The following is an 18,620-nucleotide window of genomic DNA, read 5'->3' as shown; positions in this document are numbered from 1 at the left end:
TAGAAAGTTGCTAATTGTCTTCCTGGTACAAATATATTGAGTCCTAAAACCTGTGCTTGCCAAGAGACTTGCCTTGTCTCACCTGCCCTGGCCTTAAAGCTTTTATACAGACATGCCAGCAGCTGGTAAAACCCATGAGACAGTGCTGCCACTTGCATTTACAGCCCTACCAACAGATCCAGAAGAGGAATGGGTGTCCACCAAGCTACAGGCCAGGGAAGGCCAAACAGCATTTGCTTTCTTAAAACACTACTGCCAACCCCAAAACCTTAAGAGACACAGTGCAACCTTGCCCTGCTCCAGCTAACTCACTTCAAAACCACAGTGACTTTAAACACCTCCCCCAATAAAAGCAGACACATTTTCTTCACCTGTGGGAGCCATATCTCAAAGATTTTTCTCAGCAGTCAAAAGAGACAGTAACTTAGAAAGACAGTGCCTGGAATGTCAGCAGGTCATACAGCAGCAAAGATGTCCCCTCTATAAAAAAAACTTTGATGCCCTCTTCCCTACCCAAGAGGTTTGTCTCCCCTGCCTTTGGCACTACTTTCACAGTATGTCACTTTTTCCAGCTGCTGACAGCTCGTACTTCTGGTGTTTTAAAATTATCTACCCTGCCCTCAAAACATGGGAACTGTAGCTACAGCCAACCACCTACAGCGTTAGGAGCACCCTGCTTCAAAGGTGCTACAGGCAGTGGTTTCCCCACTTGGGATACTACCATGCAAGTTCTGAACAACCCCATTGTCCCAGTGGTCTAATCACATTTATTTTTAAAGGAACTTCTGAAGAGCTGCCTGGATACAATAGACACCTGTCATTTAAAAATCATAACTTGTCTGTAGCTTTGACACATTTGGAAGCACACTGCTTAAAAACTGGCTGCAAACAGGCAGCATCTCAATCTGCAGGCAGGTCAGCAGCAGAAGGATCTGTGTCCTCCAACAGCCCCTGCTTCTGCTCTGCCAGGTTCAGTCTGCAACTGAAGAAGAGCTTTGCAAGCTACTCCCATCCCAAATTTTTGGTTTGGTACGTAAAATGAATTGCACACAGTCAGCACAAACACGATCCAATTATCTGCACTGAGCCCAGGCCAGAATCTCTGTGATTTATTTAGTTCTCTTTCAAACAGAAAAAAAATTGTCTTCAAACCTTCTTCTGACTTCTCCAGAAAAATAACACATTTTTGAAAGCCTGCAGCCAAGTTACACAGGAAATAAATGCTACACAGAGACCTGGATGGAGAGAACATGGTTTAATTAAAGGCAAAGCTGATTTCAGCAGCTGCAGTTCTTGCACAGACAGACAAAAAACACAAAAAAAGCTTACGACACAAACCAGTTTCTGTTGGGGGCCCCTTCCCTCGCTCCCCCAGGCGTTGAGGGCTGGAGGGGAGTCCCAGCTGAGAGTCGGCCGCATTCCCGAGGCTGGATGCTCATGCACAAGTGGAATGGTGCGGCTGGGACCCTGGCACTGCCGGGAGTGAGATGGTGAACCTGGTTAGCTCGTCTGGGGTGCAAGAGTCAGTGACAGTTCAAACACTGGAATGTCGCAGCTGCTTGGGTGGACAGCTCGATACACAAACTGGAAGGGCTGCAGGGAAGTACAGAGGGGTTTGGTTCATATTACCACTGGGTGAGAACTTAACTTTTTGGACTTTTTAAAGGAAATACAGCTTCAAAATGCAACAAAGAACAGTGATGTTGCCAAGGTGGAGATCATGGGGGAGCTGCTTGTACCCCCGGAGGGGTATTGTGTCTCCTCCATCTTCCCTTTTTGTATTCTTTGGGGCTGCCCAGAATCCAGTGTCACTTCAGTTCCTGTATGTGCTTTGCTCTGCAGCTGAGCTCCAGCTCAGAGATACTGAATCATCACACAAACCCCTACTGCTAAACACAGCAAATGGACATTGAGATTGTTTCCGTAACTTCCCTGGAAACCTAAAAATGCTGTCCTTTTCTTTAACGAAGCTTCCAGTCTTCCTTCCCCCAAATAAATAGCAAATAAAACATTTTCCTTTTCCCTTCTGCACCTTTTCATCTATGAACAGCACTTTGCTTTCTTACGTGTGTGCTACACACGTGTCCACAGGCGCTTTGAATTTAATTCTAGAACTGAAAGTTGGGGGCTGCAGCTGGGAGGGCATGGGGGGACGGGTTTCTGCAGAGCTGATGTGTGCCTGTGGGAGTGCGCACACTCCACGCTGTCCAGGCTGACTGTCAGCTTTACCCAGCCCTGCTGGACCCCTGATTATTGTCTACGAGATGTTGTACATTGGTAATGAAACTACTAGTGTCCAGTGAAGATGGGAGGATGGAGAAAGAAAAAACAACCCAAAAACCAAAAACCATTGAGAGCTTTCTACCTACTTATTAAAATGAGTCAGGCTGTGAATGCACAGACTAGCCTGGCCTTTGTGGGGCTAGCCACTATGCTACAGTAAAATGTACAGGAATCAAACATTAATTTAAAACCCCATAGCAGTTAACTTGCTCATCCAGCAGTGCTGCAATGCCCCACATCACCAATTATAGCTCAAACACCTACTGCGAGGAAGGCATTTCATGCTGGAGTCTCTAACCCACCCACAGGCTGGCCAAAGCCTTTGGGTGAAAGGTGAAGTGGTGTCAAGTGCCAGACTCTCCTTCATGAAACTCCTTTGCTAGCCCAGCAGACAGAGCCCCGCCTTGTCACCAACCACCTCTGACCGGAGCAGCAACTGGGGCTTTCATTGCTACACACTGACTACGAAGCACGTCTGTGTATGGAAGAATTCAGTGTGATCTTACTACTGAGACAGTAATAAAGACGTTTAGGAGTAATTTCAATTACATTCTCAGTCAGCAAAGCAACCATTAATGGATTCCTATTTTATCTCCCCAAAGAGAGGAAAAGGATTGAGAAGTTCTCATTGGCTTCTCCCATCTGCCCTTCATTCTCAGCTTTTACTTCCCATGTGGCTGGGGACATGCACAATGGAGAAGGTGAGAGGCGGTGATATCGGGTTACTGAGTGAGACAAACAGCAGTTCCTCTCTCCCTCCAGAGGGCCCAGGGATGGGAGAGTTCCTGATGTTGTTTTCTTGCACTGCAGACGTTTTGTGCACACTCAGTGGGTTGGTGGAGCACTTACGCCCTCCTGACAGCAAGGAACGGAAAAGAGGGCTGCCACCTGCACAGGACTGTGTGGGCCAGTCCTGCAAACCCAACATGCCATGGTTTATGGAGCCTTCATTTGCAAGGGTTGCCACCTCTGTCTCAATGCGGCGGGTTCATGGTGCCTTGTCCGCGTTGCTGCTTCTGCTTCTGCTGCATTAACAGCTGCTCCAGGGCTGAGGGTCCAGGGTGCATCATGGAACTGGACCAGATGGACTAAAAACAAACAGCCAACACTAGCACCTCCTTGTGTTAGACAGTCCCCCTCTTACAGATGAGAAAGCGGAGACAGTTTTCTATATCCTCCTCTTTATCACTCGTCTCTGACTTTCATGATAAGTCATCCAGACTTCAAAGAAGGCCTGCTCTAAAGAGAAGCTCCCTGGAAGCAGCTTCTCCTCCAACAGAATCCCCATTGCCATTAAAATTCACCCCACATTAACAATTACTAGTTTTAGATTGTCAAAGGAAACGTTATAATTTCTTCCAGTTCTGCCAGCCTGGTCTTGTTCCACAAAATATTCTAGAACATCAAGAACTGGAAAACTGCAACATCTTCCAGCACTGGTCACACCTCCCACATTGCCTGCGTAAGTGAATCTGCAGGAAAAGCCTTCCGTTTCTGACACTGAATGCTCGCAACAGGCTAATGCCCATCACTGGATCATCTGGCCCCTAAGTCAAGCACCCATTCCTGAGCAGTTTCAGTCAAACATACCTTCAGGCTCTCCATAAGCACAGCTGAGGAGTCCTCCATAGCAGGAGGGCCTTGGGCTGCCCAGGTGCCACTGGGAGTGCTGGACTGGTGCCAGCTGCTCTCCGAAGATGATGATGTTGCTGGGAGATAGTCCAGACCAAACCCTCCCATTGCTAAAACAGGGAGAAAGACAAGTTCAAAGGAACATAGCAAAACCACTGTGAAACAAACGCCACCAGCCAGCTTCGCGCAACCCTGGAACCCAGTACTTGCCTGGCTTATCTGTTTTCCAGCGGTCTGCGACTCTCCTGTCTCTGCTGTCTGGAGTCCCGATAGGTCCGAAGTTGGAGAAGGGAACAGAATTGTGGTTATGGGTTGGAGGGGAGCTTGGCAAGCTGCTGGGGTTGGAGGAGTGAGGAGACTGGCTGGCTGGTGTTGAATGATCTAGTGATTACAAGGTAAGAGGAAAAAGGTCAACAGAAACAGCAGGAGCCTCCTGATTTTGAATTTCTTAGTGCTGGTGCAAATTCTGCCATCACCCAGTTTTCTCCAATGCTGAAGGTCAGTTTTTATCCCCTCCATTATAGAAGTGTAGTCCAAATTCCTAAGTTCTGAGTGAAAATGAGAACAGAATGACTGTTTAATGCATACATGTGCTTACCAGAAAACCCAAAAAGCAGGAAACCTCAAGAGGGCTGGCCAGCCAAAGCAAGCTTTCCCCATGCTTCTTGAAGAACTTCTCAAACTAAGAAAAAATATCTGTCTCCAAGCTTGACAAACCAATTAAAAAAGACATTAGACCCTAAGGAGTTTTCAAGTTTACAACTTGAACTCCCAAGTCTGTGAATGCTTACACTTCTATGAGTCTTAAAGCAATTCAGAGCAGAACCCACTACTGAGCAAAAGAGGAGAGCAAGCATGGAAAAGCCTGTCTGCAGGCAGGAGCACGATGCCTGAGACAACACAGCACAGCAGGGTGGCAGGAGACTATGCACTCTTGAATGCTGAGGCAAAGGGAGAGAAAGCTGAAGCCATGTGAGCTCTAAGTCCTGCTACAATAAAAGCACTTTGCAGCTCCTTCCATTTCCCCCACAGCGGCAATTTCTGGCTGGTTACAAAAGTCTCAGTGCAACCAAAAATCTCAACCAGTGCAGAAGTTATTTAAAATCCACTCATTTCTTAGAATCAGCTAATTCCTCCCTTCACGCTCTTCTGGATTTTTAGTGAGAATAAAATCGTGACATAATAGTTATGTTTTATACCTTGAGGATAATAAAAAAAAAAAAAAAAAAAAAAAGAAAAATCACACTGTCATTTTTCTCTGCACTTTTCAGTCATATAGCTTCTTTCTCTTTCAAGTATCTACATCTCTACTCCCAGATGCTTGTCAGGAATCTAAATTAACGAGATTTCAAGATTTAACATCTTGCTCAACTACTTCAATTAAAATCCAGGTTCTTACACCACATTAATTACAGAATCCTCTCATATTTCTGAGGTTATATAAAGAGAAAATAAACAGAAACATTCAGACACCTTGTCAAGCAGGTGGGGTTTTTTTAAATTTCCAGTTACCTTTAACTTGAAGTATATTCAGAATTAACTCAAATCCTTTTAAATCACTAGACACAAGAAAAACTATACCAGGATTACCTGAGCTGGCTGGAAGGGATGGAGACCATGGAGTCCCTTCAAAGAGAGAATATAGTGAAGTCTCCTGATGGGCAACTGAAGGGGTGACTTCTGTTTTTGTGCTGGTATTCATATTTTTCCCATATACCTCATTGAACATGCTGTTATTTGGGTATCTTTCCTGCAAAAAAAATGAATACAAGAGTTTAGTTTTTGGATTTATTTCAAACCCCGAGACTGTACAAAGGATACAGTTACAGATTGAAATATTTTCCAAACTCCTTTTTCACTTCCAAGCCCCCTCCTCTTTGAGCATTTTATTTATCCTGAAGTCCATCACATTCTGAATCAGGAGATTTCTCCTGGCTGGACTGCAAAGCCTTCACAAAAACCTTTAAATTCCCAGCGCTCACAAAAACTGAACCCTGCTCAGTTCTCTGGAAGAGAATGGGTAATCTGTTGCTCAGGAAATAAAAACCTACACACCACAACACTTTGAGATGCACCTTTTCAGTTAAATCCACAATTCTACTAAGAGCAAGAGGCCCATTAGCCCAGCAAGATTCAATAGTACATCGGCAGAACTATAGCTAGGACGAATTTGGGAAGACAACTGATGAAGGCAAAGATAATCTTGCTGACACAGACTGAAATTAGGCACACATATGGATTTCTTCCAGGTTTTCTGTTGGTTTGAACTCAAGGATATCCCCATATTTCTGCCATGTTACCTAGTTTAATGGCAAGCTCAAACAGCAAAGGGCTGCAAGATTCTGGTCCTCACTTACCTGATTAAGAGAAAAGCCACTGAGGGACAGGAAAGATGATGACTGAGTCATCAACTCTGATGGTTTTTCCAGCAGGGACTTCTTCAGAAACCAAAAAAGGGAAAAAAAGCATTTAGTGTTCAGTGTAGTGAGCAGGAGGGAAGTATGCTATCAGAAAGTGCCAAGGTGGTTCTGGTCACATCTGAAACCTCCTTTCTATTTTAGCTCCAGCACCTTGGAGCGCAGGGGAAGCAAACTAACAAATGCAGAAAACCAGTAGTTTCCCTACTAACTGTAATTACTGTCTAAAAGTCAACAATCACAACAGCTGAGAGTCTCAGGCAAACCCCACTTTGCCAGAATAGCTTTTCAAACCATAAGGGTTAATGCTCTAAGACATCTAGAGGGGAGATTCCTGACAAAAACCCCTATGGTTGTGTAAAACCTTGTACAAATGAGACAGGATCCTTCCCAGTGATCAGATAACTCCTCCAAACATGGTTACTCTTGAATGTTGCTACTGAGTTTTGAGAGCATCCCTGCTGTACAGACATTCTTAGACAGCACGAGCAGCCAAGTGCTGTGATTTTATGCGTTAAACAGTCCAAGTTTCATTTAGAACACTCTCATTTTCATTATAAATGATTGTAGAGGGGAATAAAAAAAAAACAAACCAGTGTTTAAAACAGAAGTTCCAAACGCCCCCTGGGGTTCCATGTTAAGATATTATGGACCATGACCTTTTCCATCAACTACACCACCCCCCCTCTCATAGAGCTGTTATTTCCAGTATAATATTTCTCAGCTTTCTCTTCAGTCCTTACCTATGATTAAGCAGTGAAAAATAGTGTCTCAAACAAGACTACTCAGGGAAGAAATAGGATCAGTTACTATTGATACAAATACCAAAGAAAAATTATCAAGTTTGGCTGGTGGACAATGAACACCAACAAATTTAAGATTGGGATCACCAAGTCATAGAATTAGTGAAGTCATAAGTAAAATTGTGTGTGATCCAAAATGAAAGCTGTAGTCACGTTCCAAATAAAAGCCCTCTTGCACTTATACCAGCTCAACATGTCAGATGTCTTTAAATGTATTGTTCAAACAACAAAAACCTGAACTAGCATCCCTCTCTAACATGGCCTCAATATCTGGAAAAGGTTTACATGGTAAAAGCAAAGGTAAGACAAACAGCCTCATTTTCTTGGCAAGAAGCTCCTAGCTTGTTAGATTTTCAAAGTGACAACTCATTACTTTGAAAGCACGTTTTGGAAGGCAGACAAAAGTCACACTCTGCATATCCACACAGATTGCACAGAGAACAACTTCCATTTGCCAGCAGACAGCAACAGTAGGAGCTTCAAAGGAAGCTGCTGAAGAAGCAGCTATTAGTTTCTTAGCAAACGTATCTAATGAGACAGAAATGGATGTCTGTTTTGTTACTGGCTCCTTGGGATAGCATGTAAAATAACTGAGGAATAGACTTAAGAGATTCTGTGTAGAGTTGCAAATAACTCTTCTTTGTTACTGCTACTAATCTGAAATAGTAGTATTTAATGAACATGCTTGTAGCCATACTAGAAAGGTGTACTGTAATTTCAGAGGAAATTACAAAATCAGCAGCTCTAACACTCTCCAACTAGTGAACTAGGAAGGCTTTAATACATTACTGGGGGGTAGCGGGGTGGGGTGTCAGATCTGTCTGTCAAAAATGACTGTATTACTATCAGTTACTGATTATTTAGCCAGTTGCTTGCAAATGTCTTCCAAAACTGTCTTGCTATTTTACAATCTCTTCTGAATTTAGTAAGGCAGCTTCTCCCTGCCTTTATGGAATTTTTATTTGCAGATTGTAATAAGTCACACTTGTTCTGATTACTTCCCACAGTTGTATCTGTGTTCTGCCTTGCCCTTATTAGTAAGTCCATACAACTGCAGAAGAGCAAGCACATTAAATGATGCATCAACATCTCTCCTGTGGACTGTACTTACAAAAAACCCACTTTTTTTTTTTCTGATTTTGAACAAATGAGCAGGCCTGGATTCAGCCCAAAAGCTATACTGTGGGCCTTCAGCTGGTCTGAGCTCTCACATGAAGACTAGCTCAAGGGTGAGGCAGGGAAGTAGACAGGAGGGATAAGGGAGAGAGGAATTTCACATTTCTTGTAATTTCACAGAACAAAGAGATGCCAGTTAAGAGTTAGAAGGAGCAGTATTACATCAAATACATACAAAGAGGCTTCGTCCAGGAAGAGAGGCGAGAGGCCCCAGCAGAGCTGGGTAAAGATCAGGAGGATTAGAGAAAATCAGCTCTTCCTCCTCCTCCAAGGCAGCCAGACTCTTTAACAGGTCCGGAGGAAGCAGAGGGGAGCTCTTGGGGTCCTAGTGACAGAAATGAGCACAGTGAGACAACAGAAGGCAGAAAGGGGAACAGCAAGAGACAGCGAGAAGAGGCTAAGCCACAACAGGACAACAGAAAATAGCAAGAAAAAGGCAGAAGGCAACATGCAGAAGTGCAAGGTGAGAAAGCAGTGCAGCAGAGGTGTGTCGAGGTACACAAAGAAAATGCTGAGCAGAAAACATTAACTAGCCACTTGGCCTAACGCATACTGGGAGGAGCACCACAGCATCAGAACGATGGGCAGCTAGTTTTTATTAGTGGAACATGTACTTCCCACTGTATCCACACCAAATACTGAACCTGTTTTCACATTCAAGGACAAAACCCACAAAAATCTTACAATGATTCTTCTACAGCTGACCTGTGAGCAATTTAAGTTTCAAGTAAAATTACATTTGCATCTTCTTCCCTCCTCTATTTGTGGAGTTTAAATCCCTCAAGACTTATTTCTGCTGCTACAACAAAGTACAGCTGACCAGACCACTAGCCAAAAAACACCCTGCAAAATGCTGGTCAAACGACATCTTTACTTTTAAGACACTTGAAACAGAAGCATCACGGCACAGCTCTGTCTGTATCACGCTGTGCTTGTGCTAAGGCAAGGTTTCCCTTTTAGGGATGAGAACAAGGCTTCGACCCTGTCTCCATCTAAAAACCACAACCTGACATCAGGATAGAGGTAGACTCCTGTACATTGTCTGAGGTTTCTCACTGACAGATAAGCCAAGTGACCTCAGCTGACCTTCTGAAAACCCTGAGTGCAATTCTAGAGGTACACATGACTAAAGGCTTAAAGAGGCCTCTGTTTAAGTTCCCTCATAAACACCACCAAAAGCATTCACAGACAACTCCAGGACTGTTAATAAAAAAACCAAAGATTGCAGGTTTTATAAACAGCAACATGAAGCTTCTGCATGAGCAGAAGCAGTATTCCACTAGTGTAACCAAGAGCTAAGGAAATCGTTCAGCTTCCTCACTGCACAGTGGGATTTGCAGGAAAAACAAAAAAGTAATCCAAGACAATACTGCTCCTACCATCCTTGATTTCCAGCCTCAATCTGACTATTGCAGCCTCAGCCATTGACCATATTCAAGATACTATATGGGTGTTAAGAGTTCATCTAAAGGGTAAGTAATGCAACTGCAATTATTTGGATTACTTTTATGTTTCCACCAGTTGCCAGACAAGAATTTTTCCCCAAACTATCAGCTGCCATGTTTCTTGACCTGACACACACAGTGCAGAGATCCATGTCACATCTACACTGAACAAGACTTACACCTACTTGAAACCAAATCTTCAAGAGCCAGACCCCCCACATAGCCAACTAAAATGGAGAATTCATCACTGTTTGCTGGAATCCCATTTACTGATACCCAGCTCCCTACTAAATAAGCTCACATTGACCTACTTAGGGCTACAGGGCATTCCTGAACACAGAAACTCCCAGAACTGTCAGGAATCTCAGAGCCTCATTGATTTTCACCACTTGTAGCATGGATCTTTACCTCAAAGGACATCCTGGAGATGGCATCCTGCTCTGGACGGAAGACTCCTTGCCGTTTGCCCCTGCGGTCCATGTTAGGCTGCTGTGCCATCACTCTATTGTCAGTCATGCCATAGGAAGAGTCCCAGTAATATTCTGGCACCTTGACTTCTGAGGGGTTCTGGTTATATGGCTCCATCGGGAAAGGCTTCATTTTTTTCTCCAGAGGTTGCTGTTGCATCACAGGGGGCTGTAATGACTGTTCAAATAATTTTAGAGGGTCCTGGGCCTGCAGGTAATAGGACTGCTTTACGGGCATGATCTTCCCCAGTGAGCCTTGGACTTGAGGCGGGTTCCAGAGCTGCTTTGATGAGTCTGTCTGCGAATACTGAGGCAGAGACACATGATTTCCCCAGCAAGTAGGAACAATTAATGCTAACTGAATGCCTAACTCCATTCAAACTGTCAGTCTGCCTCATTTGTGATAGACAGTCCACAAACATTCTGATTTGCTTTGTTATTCACCAAAATGCAGTCTTGAGGCATCTAACACTCTCTAGTCAAGCTTTACACCAACATTCGAGTATAATCCTTCCTCTAATCCAATACCTTATAAACACCTTTAGTACTGAGCCAGCATTTTGCTACCCAGAACACCAAGAGGGTGTCACCACTGAGTTCAGACATGCCAAAAGGGAGATTTTCTCCAGCACCACATGAGCATAAAACTAAGAGGTGTGAGGGAACTGACAATGCAACCCAGTTGGCCTACAGGAGTGCGTAGGTAAAGGTTCAGACTCAGTCCTATTATGTAAGAAAACTAGAAGGGCTTAAGACAAATACCCAATCAGAAATGTCACCTTCATAAATTGTGTATAAACAAACACATACAACACATATGACTGCTTTCCCATTCTGGTAAATACCTTCCTCTCAAGTTATGGAACCCACCAAACTTCAGCTTTTTTCAAATTTGCCCAGAAACTCACAGATCAAAACTCCACATGGAAGTCTTTAATGACAGTTTTGAAAAGGTAAGCCAGGACCATAAGTCTTGAATGATGCCATTTATTTTTAAATGAAACTTCGCACATCACATCAGTCAAATTTACCTGCTGGAATCCAGAGTGGTGTGGTGGGCTCTTCCCCAGGCCCTGCACAGCTTTCGTAGGGGACTGTTGCTGGGCCAGAGTTTGGACCTGTAACTGGCTTGTGGACTGTGCTGTTGCCTGAGCTGGTAAAGATGAAAGGGGTTGCTGGGAAGGAGGTGGTGTTTGCTGAGGTCCCTGGGTCATTGGCCCTGGTCCAGAGGGCCGTTGCTGGCTGTAAGGAATGTGGGACTGTTTCCCACCTTGCACCTGGTTTCCTGCAGGTGAGTGAGCTGTGGGCTGGAGAAAGGTTCCTGGGACAGAAACACCACCTGGGAAGGTGTACCCCGTGCTCATGGAGAAAGCCACAGGAGGGGGGACAACGTAGGTTGGAGGTGGAAACCCTGGAAAAGACAAAAACACACTTTTAATCACAATCTGGCAGAGCAGACATCTTCCTCCAGAAAATAATAGGGTTTTTTTTCTTCCTTCCTGTTTTGCTCATTTAGGCCATAAGGACAGGAAACACCAGTTCGCATATGTGCACTATAATGTCCTTTCTCACCTTTGCATGTTCATGGCTGCGATCACAGGGGGGTTCAGAGTTTGTTCTTGAGTTTTCTTGCCATATTCCAGGCACTGACAACAGTCAGCCAGGGCAGTATCTGGGAAAGCCATATGTTTCCCCCCACCACACATCTCAATCTCCCTGCTTTTTTTTTTTTTTTTTTTTTTTTTTTTTTTTTTTTTTTTTTTTTTTCTTAAAGTCCACTACATTTTTCCTTGGCCATTCTGGGGTTTTTGATGCTCTACCCTCAAAATTCCCTCACCAAACACACACATTTTCAGGGACATTTGCATCTGGAGCAATGGACAGAAGCAATTGATAAGTCTACTGCTTCCTCCCAAAAGATCACCAGTCTCTGGATTAATTTAGATAGAAACAGATAGTAAGTGAACAAATCCTCCTATCTGCGAGATCAATTTCTTTCCTGTAGTTCACACTGAAAAGCCAGGTTTGGAAGGCAAGCTTTAACTCTGTCTCAGGCCAGATTTTAAGCTGACTTTGGGACAGGGAAGATGTCCTTCTGTCTTATATAGAGCAACTACACATAACAGCTGCAGGGAAGATACAGCTTCCAGCTATTTTGTGAGCAAGTGTAGACAGCAAGGTATGACAGGAAACTCCACAACAAAATGGGAACAGCAATACAGCAGCAACAGCAAACAAGACCACACAAACTACAGCTTGAAACATGAGCACCACTACAAAAGAAACTGAGCTTTAAAGAAGAAAGTAGCATGACTGATCTTTTGTAATGGAGTCCTTTGCACAGAGAATGCTTCCTCCTGAGCTAGCAAAAGACTCTGTCATGTTTTGACTAACTACAGAAACAGTCTACTATGAAGTTTCTTGATCTAACACTCACTAACCAAGAAGAAAGGTGGTAGATTTCATGTCAGACCTTGCCCCTTCTTTATTACTTTGTAAGATTCTCAATGTGAGACTGCATGTTCATTAAACAGTTCCTACCTTCAGAGGCTGTAACAACCACTATTACAGGATTTGCTTTGCAGTCAACAGTAAATCACATGTCAAAAGAATGAAACAAATTACCTGGCCGGCTAGGAAGGGGAGGGAAGGCTCCTGGATGATGAATGGGGATGAACTGAGAACTGTTGGCCTGACTTGGAGTCTGAGTTACAGGTGTTTTCCTGGCTTCAGACACCGGAGTCTTCCTCATCTCTGTCTGGGATTTCACCTAATGAAAAAGAAAAACCGACCAAATGAGGTAACTTTTGCTGTGATTAGTCACATCATGTCTCAAGCCAAAAAATGAACTCCCAGATTGTCTGAGAGATTATTTTCTTTTCCCTAAAGTAATTGGGAGAGGTTTGGAATACAGGAAACTCAGTTCCCTCCTCACTGACCTCAGGCAGGTTACCCTCCTCAGGCACTCCTTGCCTCCCAAAAGCACTCTAAGGATATCTACCCAGAAGACTGCAACAGGCTCCTTCGCTAGCAAGGGTGCAAAGTGGACATAATAATCTCAGACCATACAAAGAACTTACCATGCTGCTCACCTGCAGTGCCTTAAAAACAAAATTAAAAGTACAGATGCTATTATGCTTCTCCTAGGGCACTGCTTCAACCTAACTCATGCTACTTACCTGCAGCACCTTAAAAAACAAACACTATCTCATGTTCTTCCTAGGGAACTCTTTCAGCCTAGCCCATATGGTGACTACTGCATACTATGAAATTCTTTTGACTGAGAGCATACAAGAAAAATAGCAGAAGTGCTTAACCTCTTTCACTTTACTGTGTAACTGCACTATGTTCTGTTGAAAGAGCTGCACCAGTTAAAGGCAGAGAGAAGAATGTAATGTAATGTTTACCTGATTCTGAGTCTGCTGCAGTCTGGGTCTTCCTGGAGAGGAAGACAGAGGGGAAGACTATTTTCCCTTTCTGTTCAGCTCAGCAGAACTGCCTGGAATGCAAGATGGAGCAGGCAGGAAAAAGACAGCAGGCAAGGAACCTGGGCAATGCAGAAAGGGCCCAGGAGCAGACCTTACGCCAAGCCTCAAAGGTGATTGAAAGAAAGGGTTTTATCAGGGACCAAATAAAAAAAAAATCCAAAGCAAACAAACCAAAACTGTGTAGGGTTTATTTAACATTTAGTGCTGCTGAGTTGAAATGAGTTAGAGGGCAGGTCTTCTCTGCCAAAATACAGTAGTAAAGGGGTAGATGCATTCAAATGCTTTCTTAAGTTCTTTCAAATAATTATAATTTCCCCATTTAAAAATTATGGGAGTGCAGTTTGGGTTTTGTGTTTAATTTAAAAAGTAGATTGTAAGGCTGGGAGGTTGAAGGGTATTTTTGATCTTCCACTAGAAAGTCAGGTGGGAACTCCACCTCAAGGTTCTGGCTGATGCTAAGCACTATTAATGATGAAGCCCCTGCTCATGCTGCATCTAGTCACTGTCCACCTTTGCCCTTCATCACATTCTGTACATTCAGCTTATATCATGCTGCCCCTTTTTTCTCCAGTATGAGCCAGACGTTTTTATAACCCATACTGAGAGCTATGCATTCTTTTAGCAGTGCTGGAGAATTCAAAGGCACTCTTCCTGCCATGGGACTTCAAAACATGAGCCCTAGTCTGTCACACTCAAAGCTGCTATAACACATTTCCAAAGGTGGCTTCCAAAAAACACCCCACCCGACATGATTTATAGTTAACTTAAAATCTAAATAACTAACACTGATTAAGACAGACAAATTTCAGTTGTTTCCCTGCTGCTACTTGATCTCAACTCAGACATGTCAATACTACCAAATATTTACTCCCCCAGTGGTCTTGAAGATCCCTACATGGTGCTTGAGAGAAGCAGCATTTCATCACAGTAGCCTCTTAGGAGTACTTTACAGCTTGAGCAAGTCTGCCTGCAACCTTCCTTGGCACCTAATGTTATTTTCTCTAAAGAGCAGAGTTTCAAAATATGCCACACTTTCATGATTCTGTCTCAGTGTGGAAGTCTTATCTGTAAAACAGGACTAATTACTTTCATATAACATACTTTAAAATTTTTGCTAAGCAGAAGCTGAAATGTTTGCAGCATTTAGACAAGGCAAGGAGAAGATAAAATCCTGAAATATCAAGAAAGGCCAAAGCAGAGCACTAACAGACCACCAGTCTGTGCAAAACCTACACTGGTTTCTCCTCAGTCAGGAGTAGGTCTGGATAAACAAGTCCATTTAACTACATAAAACAAAAGGCATTTCACTGTAACAGTTGCCATAACAAATATATCTGATGGAACTATAACATAAGGTCAAAATTAGCTTCTATTCAACAAGAGATGAAGAGTGACCAACCACATCGGAACAGATTCCGCTGCAGCTGGGTTTGAAATAAGAGATAACACAGGAAAAACTTAAGCCTAAAACAAGTAAATTTTTGATATATCAGCTGCGTTAGAATTAAAATATCTTCCCTATCCAAAAAACTACCCATACTTCTCAGAAGATCTGGTGGGTTTTATCGCCCTTAAGTCTTTCTTCTGCAAGACAGGGGCAGGAACACTGAAACCAGGAGTTATGCTCAGGCCTGCAACCACATTCCAGACATGTTCAACAAATAAGAAACCTGCTATTCTAACTCGCCCAAGTTGTTTTTCAGATATCACACTCTTGTTCAGTGACTCATGAATGATCGTCACATTGTTTCTATAGGCTACTCCCCCTTACCCCCTTGGCAGGACCCCTGCAAAACGAACTGAACAACACTGTCAGTTCAGACCTTTCATTACACAGCAATGCTGTTTAACAGCAAATAATGAGAAGAAGAATGATCCAAAGGTCCTAACACCACAACCCAGAAAGACTGAAAGAGCTGGTTTGTCTAGCCTGGGGAAAAGACGACCTCAATTACACAGGTTTTCAGAGCAGTTGCAAAGAGGAAAACTTAAGTTATTCTGCAAACCTGTCCTGGGAAGCAGTAATAGGCTTCCACAGAGGCAAGAGAGATGAAGTGCACTAGGAAATAATTTCCACTTGCAAGAACAGTGAAGAAATGACACAGTTTCTCAGGAAATAATAAAGTCTGTCACTAACACTAACTGCCTCCAGATGTCATCAGAGAATGACCAAGATGCAGCCAAACTATCCAGGTACAGACCAGATCAACCCTGAAACTCTATACCCTTATTTACTACAAGTCAATGGAAGTCAGACCAGTAAATTCACTATCTACTTACAAGGTGAGCATTTTTGTACATAATGCTCATAGAAATAGGGGAAAAAAGCATGTCTCAAAAATATGACTCAAAAGAGTAGCTGATATGAAAACCAACAATTTTGAGCAAGTGCCTGAGCTCAGAAATTACAGTTTACGTGCAGTGTACCTTTCCTTACTTCCACACAGGGCCACCTGACTGCATGCACAGTATGGAGGATCTTATTCCACATGAATAACTGGGTGCTTTTGTGATGTGTTTAATTTATTGAATGTGCACAAAAGTCAACTGAACCAAAAATGCAGAGTACTCAGTTACTTCACAACAGACCAAGAGCATTACTAAGACCTGGCCATGCAAACTGCCTTGGTAGCCTGAATATTTGCGGAACAACAGGGAGAAACCTGGTTTTTAAGTTAGCATAGCAAAATTACCTTTCATCAATCCCTACCTTTTCCACAATGACAAACTGAGACAGCATCAAGGAAAAGGGCAGGGACCCAAAGATCACTAATACGTGTTCTTTGAGATAGATGTGTTTCCATTTCTTTTGTGCATTAGCTGTACCTGCAGGGCCCACAGTGAGGCCTCAACTCTATATAAACAGTGATGGTGACGCAAACATCACACTGCCTAAGACATAGTATTCCTTTGATGTAAAGGCTTACCTGAACTGCCACATTCTGTTTTCCTGCTTCCTGTATCTTATCCAAGCTGCATTTCTTGGTTTCATTCTTTCTTTTATTGTTATCCTTCTTTCCATCATTCTTATTGGCTACTATCCCTTTGCTATAGTCCCGTCTTTCCCTACCTACATCTTTAGTGGGATAGATTCGCCCTTGCTCTCTGTTAGTTTCCCGTGGCTTGATGTTCTCTTTGAACGTGACCATTGGTTTTTCTCCTGTGTCACAGTTGTTCAGGCTTCTGCCAGAGGACAGAACGGATTTGAGTCCAGGGCTCCCATCTGTAGATAGTGGCTCTGCAAAAGATGTTTCCTGCAAGGCGAGGCTCTCCTTGGCTTCACTAGAGTCGTCTAGTAATAATTCTGGGATTTCTGTCAAAAACAACAGCTTTCCTACCTCATTTTCACACTGAATCAACCTGAAAAAGACAGAAAGGAATTGAAAAGTGAGTAAGAATAGCTTTCCACAGGGTAACCCACTTCCCCAAATTAGAAAAGTAGAAAGGCAGCATATCCACCATGCCTTTCCACTCCAGAAACAAAAACCCCAGCTAAGGGCATTCTCTAGCATGTTACACGCTCACATACCAATGCTCTTGGTACCACTTCAAATACTGTTTCCACTTAGTTGTGCTGCAGTACCACTAAAAAGGACTCAAACATGATGCTTTACTAGAAATGAATTCCCTATTGTTGTGGTTTAACCCCAGCCAGCAATCAAGTATCATGCAGCCACTTGCTCACTTCTCCTCCCTTCCAGTGGAACATGAGGGAGAGTCAAAAAAAAAGTAAAACTCATGGGTTGAGATAAGAACAGTTTAATAACTAAAACAGAGTTAAATAATAGTAGCAATAATAATAATAATGAAGAGGAATATAACAATAAGAGAAATAAAATCCAAGACAAGTGACACATGATGCCACTGCTCACCACCTGCTGATTAACACCAGAGCAATGATCTGCGCCCCGCAACCCCACCCCCTCCGAGTTCATATACCGAGCACAAGGCCCTGTGGTATGGAAGACCCATTTGGCTACTGTGGGTCAACTGTCCTGGCCACACTCCCTCCCAGCTTCTTGTGCATCCCCTCACTGGCAGAGCATGGGAAACTAAAAAATCCTTGACTTAAGAGATAAGCACTACTTAGCAACAACTAAAACCTCAGTGTTATCAACATTATTCTCACCCTGAATCCAAACCACAGCAATGTACCAGCTCCTAAGAAGAAAGTTAGCTCTACCCCAGCCAAAACCAGGATAGCTATCATAATCAGTCTATGAAGCAATGGCATGCTGACCCACAGAACATGTTATCAGTGCTGCCAGAATCTTGCATTCACTTATCGAACTGTTGTGTCAAATCTTGAGAAACATGAAGTTCAACTTCAGCACCTGCATTACCTAAGCTTACTCCATCAACTGAAACACAGATGCTACTTGCAATTACCTCGGCTGGTTATCAGCAATCCATTTGCCAGTGAAGATCAGACGCTGTTGCCGTATCCGACGTTGTTGCCCCTCCTTATCTCCTGTAATTGCCTGGTGGCCTTTGGAAAAATCCAAGTTCCTAGTATTGACACAGGACAGAGAATAATATTAAATTACACACTCTCTGCAACATCATATTTCTTTAGAAATACAAGAGAGTAACACTGACCAGCTGGAAGTGTGAAATTTCACCAGATCCTATTCAAAACATGACTGTTAGATGTCTGATTTACAGATGCAATTCTCTTCTGGTGTGATGCATCTACATTAAAGAGGTTTGGTGTTTTTTAAAAAACAGAAGGCTGAAAGCTCATCTGTGTGATAATCAAAATCACAGAAGTAGTTGAGTGAATGCATCTAGTACTTAGTCAGCATTTTTGCAGGATGTTAGGCACAGGGGCACAAAGACAGTGAAAAAATCAGCAAACAAAATACATCAAGCAGATCTCATGTAAAAGTATTCTGTTCCTCACTTCTTA

The 18,620-nt window shown here is 43.1% G+C and overlaps 1 protein-coding gene across 4 annotated transcripts in view; it reads right to left on the bottom strand.

The window, feature by feature from the left end:
- Window positions 1–1,240: 1,240 nt before the first annotated feature.
- The window catches only part of SMG7 (SMG7, nonsense mediated mRNA decay factor), a 48,985-nt gene continuing 31,605 nt past the window's right edge, over window positions 1,241–18,620 (bottom strand). For 2 of the 4 annotated variants that reach the window (XM_026853808.1, XM_026853809.1), the window contains exons 14-24: window positions 18,101–18,220; window positions 16,639–17,071; window positions 12,849–12,993; window positions 11,255–11,634; window positions 10,165–10,530; window positions 8,487–8,636; window positions 6,273–6,353; window positions 5,506–5,665; window positions 4,126–4,296; window positions 3,874–4,025; window positions 1,241–3,371 (exon numbers count right to left, since the gene is read on the bottom strand). In XM_026853808.1, the coding sequence (XP_026709609.1) occupies window positions 3,258–3,371; window positions 3,874–4,025; window positions 4,126–4,296; window positions 5,506–5,665; window positions 6,273–6,353; window positions 8,487–8,636; window positions 10,165–10,530; window positions 11,255–11,634; window positions 12,849–12,993; window positions 16,639–17,071; window positions 18,101–18,220 (2,272 nt within the window). In that variant the 3' untranslated portion in view covers window positions 1,241–3,257. The remainder of the gene's footprint in view (window positions 3,372–3,873; window positions 4,026–4,125; window positions 4,297–5,505; window positions 5,666–6,272; window positions 6,354–8,486; window positions 8,637–10,164; window positions 10,531–11,254; window positions 11,635–12,848; window positions 12,994–16,638; window positions 17,072–18,100; window positions 18,221–18,620) is intronic. The other 2 variants (XM_026853810.1, XM_026853811.1) reach the window with 2 other exon arrangements.

Source organism: Athene cunicularia, assembly GCF_003259725.1.
Source record: "Athene cunicularia isolate RWA chromosome 8 unlocalized genomic scaffold, athCun1 chr8_part1, whole genome shotgun sequence".
NCBI classification, from domain to species: Eukaryota; Metazoa; Chordata; class Aves; order Strigiformes; family Strigidae; genus Athene; species Athene cunicularia.
This window is presented reverse-complemented; position numbering and strand designations above follow the sequence as displayed.